This window comes from Eubalaena glacialis, chromosome 2 (genome assembly GCF_028564815.1).
Source record: "Eubalaena glacialis isolate mEubGla1 chromosome 2, mEubGla1.1.hap2.+ XY, whole genome shotgun sequence".
Lineage (NCBI taxonomy): Eukaryota > Metazoa > Chordata > Mammalia > Artiodactyla > Balaenidae > Eubalaena > Eubalaena glacialis.
This window is the reverse complement of record NC_083717.1, coordinates 118,431,254-118,434,732: the sequence shown is the minus strand read 5'-3', so window position 1 is coordinate 118,434,732 and position 3,479 is coordinate 118,431,254. Positions and strand designations below refer to the sequence as shown.

Sequence of the window (3,479 nt, the reverse complement as noted above, 5' to 3'; positions counted from 1 at the left end):
CTGCTTCTAAAAGAAAACTTTGTTACATTGTTTTTAAATTTTTTAAATATAATGTTTAGCATTCAGTAAAAAATGAGGCATGTAAGAAAGAGGACAAATGATCAAGAACCAAGAGAAGAAATAAGCAACAGATACATGTTCACGGGTGACTGAAATTTTGGTCAATACTAGGATGAACAATTATCTGAATAAAACCATTTTTTAAACCTGAAAATGAGTTAAATGCAATTTTTGTAAATGAGTTAAATACAACTTGGGGCTCTAATTGCTCAAGAGCCTTTTTGATGAACACTTTTTATAGTCTCAGAAATTTCTTAAGGGCCTTTTTCATATCTTTGTTCCTAAGACTATATATCACAGGGTTAAGAAGTGGAGTCACAACAGAATAAAACAGAGTCACAATCTTCTGCATTCCAGCTTCATGCTCAGATGTTGGGCTCCCATACATGACCAGTACTGAACCACAGAACAATGAAACCACAGCCAGATGGGACCCACAGGTGGAGAAAGCTTTTCTTCGTCCAGCTGCTGAAGGGACTTTCAATACAGCTCTCAGAACCAGAGCATAGGACCCCATGATGAAGAGAAAGGTAATGATGAGAGGCAGAGGACTTAAAGTGGAGAAGACAAGCTCCATCACAGGAGCTTTTTGGCAAGTGAGTACTAGAAGAGGACCTGGGTCACATAGAAAGTGGTCAATAATCCTGGATCCACAGAAAGACATTTGTGAGGTGATGATGATGGGAATCAAGAACCAGAGGAAACCAAGCACCCAGCAGCTGATCACAAGATTGGTACAGAGACGGCCAGTCATAAGAGTAGGGTAATGTAGAGGCCGGCAGATGGCAAGGTATCGATCAAATGCCATAATAGCCAAGAAAAGGCATTCTGTAGAACCCAAGGAGAAGAAAAAGTAGAACTGGAGAAAGCACCAAGAGAAGGAGATGACCTTGTTGTCCGAGAGGAAGTTGGCCAACATGTTGGGGACAGTGGAGGTGACATACCAGATCTCTAGGAAGGAGAAGTTGGCAAGCAGGATGTACATGGGGGTGTGGAGTCTCTGATCCCAGTACACAGCACAGATGATAGAACTATTGCCCATGAGGGTCAGGAGGTAGACACCAGAGAAGAGCACAAAGAGGAGGATCTGTCCCTCCTTGGGGCAAGAGAAGCCCAGGAGGATGAAGCCAGTGATGGTGCTGGAGTTGTTGGGGGTGTTGGAGATTTTCATGGGTCTGGGAGCTGTAAAAAGACCATCAAATTATTGAATGATTGTAAAGACAGATGGGGACCCAGATATGCACTGAAGCCACCCTGGGGAATGCAATAAACATTTATATATCAACAGTTACTATTTTTGTCTAATCCTGAAATACTGTCCTGGCTTAGTGGTTGGATTGTAAAAACACAAGGAGTCAGTGAATATCAGTAGATAGAGACGTTTACTTATTGTGAAATGTATGGAAACATGCTTAACATTTAATTCATTATATATAAAACTCTGCAGTAACTACCACTGAGGTCAAGAAATAGATTATCACTTGTACCCTAGAATCTCCTCTTGTGCTCTCTGTCCCTCCAATTGTCAACATTCTCCTTTCCTGATGGTAATCATCTCCCTGTTTTTCTTTATTTTAGTAACTAAGTATGCATTCTGAAACAAAATTTTAAGGTTTTGCTTGTCTTTATACTTTACATAAGTGAAATAATGTTATATATAGTATTTGGATGGCTTCTTTTGTTCAAAGGTAAGTTTTTTGAAATTCATGTTGTTATGTGTATCTATAGTGTGTCCATTTTACCACTCTATACTATTACATTCTATGAATAAACCACCACTTATTAAACCATTGTACTATAGATATTTTGGCTATTTCTAGTTTGGAGCTCTTAGGAATAATGCCACTCTGAACATATAGTTCCTTTTTCCTGGTTCACACATGCATGCATTTCTGTAGGCTGGATCATAGGGTGTGTGTATCTTCAACTTTAGCAGATTAAGCTAAACAGTGTTCCATCATTATTGCACTATTTATCACTCCCACTGACAGTATATGAAAGCTCTGATTGTCAACATTCTCTTCTAATGGTAAGGTCTCTATTTACCAGAGCCTGGGGAATGAGATATAGACTGCATTTTAATGGCTTCTCTTTTTTTTTTCTTTTCTTTTCTTTCTTCCTGGCAGTATATATTTTTTTTTTTTCGGAGTAGGTGCTTATGTCAGAACTGTTTTGCTCTCAAGGGAGAGTATTCTGGAAATTATAAAGAAAACTGTCTTCAAACTTGGTTTAGGAGAACATTTTAATGCATGATGTAATTTACAGCCACCTTTATCTTATATGAGCTTTGAGTGTTGTGATCAGCCTTATGATCTAAAGAAGACATGTCTTTACTGTACTCCTACGTTTCTTATATGCCTCTCTCAGGAGAGAATTCTTTGAAGTGACTTACTCAGGAGCATTTCCTGAGCAGCAAGTTTCAACAGAACTTTGTCATCAGCTCAAAATCAATTTGCCTGAGAAGTTACTTTATAAGAAGTGATTGGGAATTAGCATAATGCTTTGCACTTAGACAGCTTTTAATAAATATTTATAAAATGAATGAATAAATGCACTGTTTTAGCTTCCAGAAAGAGATCATGCCAACACAGCTACTTGTGGACAAAGCTGATTTAGATTGTGTGGCCATGGAACAGGACTACTGGAATCACTTTTCTCTTTTGAGGTACTTAACTAATGCATTGATTCTGTTTGATAATGCAATCTACCAGTTTCAGGAGCAAAACATTCAAATTAATTGTAGGAAATAACCGCAGCTCACTTCTGTTAATAGAGTTCCCAGCCATTTAGGGTAGAGAGCCCCCAGCTGAGAGAAAGGATCAACAATAATCTGGTCTTGTTGAAACAGGTCTTTGATTATCTGGGTTGGGAATATGACTGAAAATCCATTGGTTCCTATTCTAGTTGTATAAACTGTAGAACATGATATTATTGATTTAATGTTAAGGTACATGTAGTAAGAAACTTGAAAAGAAGAGAAAGTTAAAAATTTTTTTGCTCCCTCTCCCAATCTTGGCAGAATGACTTTGGATGGTTATCCATTTGCATAATAGCTTTATACTTTTCTGAGTTAAAAAAACTTTGTTAAATAATTCTGCACTCAGACCTTGGTCTTGGTTATTATAGCCTCAGTAAATAGGACATGTATAAGGAACACAAAACATATCTATTTTCCATTATCTGGAATCAATCAGTCAATCATAAATTATTTTTGAGAGTTGGCATAGTTATCCAAGGAAACTGACAATAGTCTATTTGAAATATTCAAAAGCAATAAGACCTCCCTGAATAAATGGCAGAAGGTATCAGGGGATAGGTAGTTGATTACAGTATATTTTTGTTTTGTTTTTGGAGAGGAAGAAAAATTGTGACAGGAGACTAGTAAACAGATTAATATTTCAAAATTTATAAAATGTGTA

At 37.2% G+C, this 3,479-nt stretch overlaps 1 protein-coding gene across 1 annotated transcript; it reads right to left on the bottom strand.

Annotated features, from left to right (window-relative positions):
• Positions 1–295: 295 nt before the first annotated feature.
• LOC133085321 (olfactory receptor 11G2-like) lies at positions 296–1,231 on the bottom strand. Its single transcript, XM_061182307.1, has one exon. The coding sequence runs from the start codon at positions 1,229–1,231 to the stop codon at positions 296–298; it is 936 nt and encodes a 311-aa protein (XP_061038290.1).
• Between the last annotated feature and the right edge of the window lie 2,248 nt (positions 1,232–3,479).

Excerpts from the sequence above, each read along its gene's own strand:
- LOC133085321 (XM_061182307.1), bottom strand. The coding sequence starts at position 1,231 with ATGAAAATCTCCAACACCCCCAACAACTCCAGCACCATCACTGGCTTC.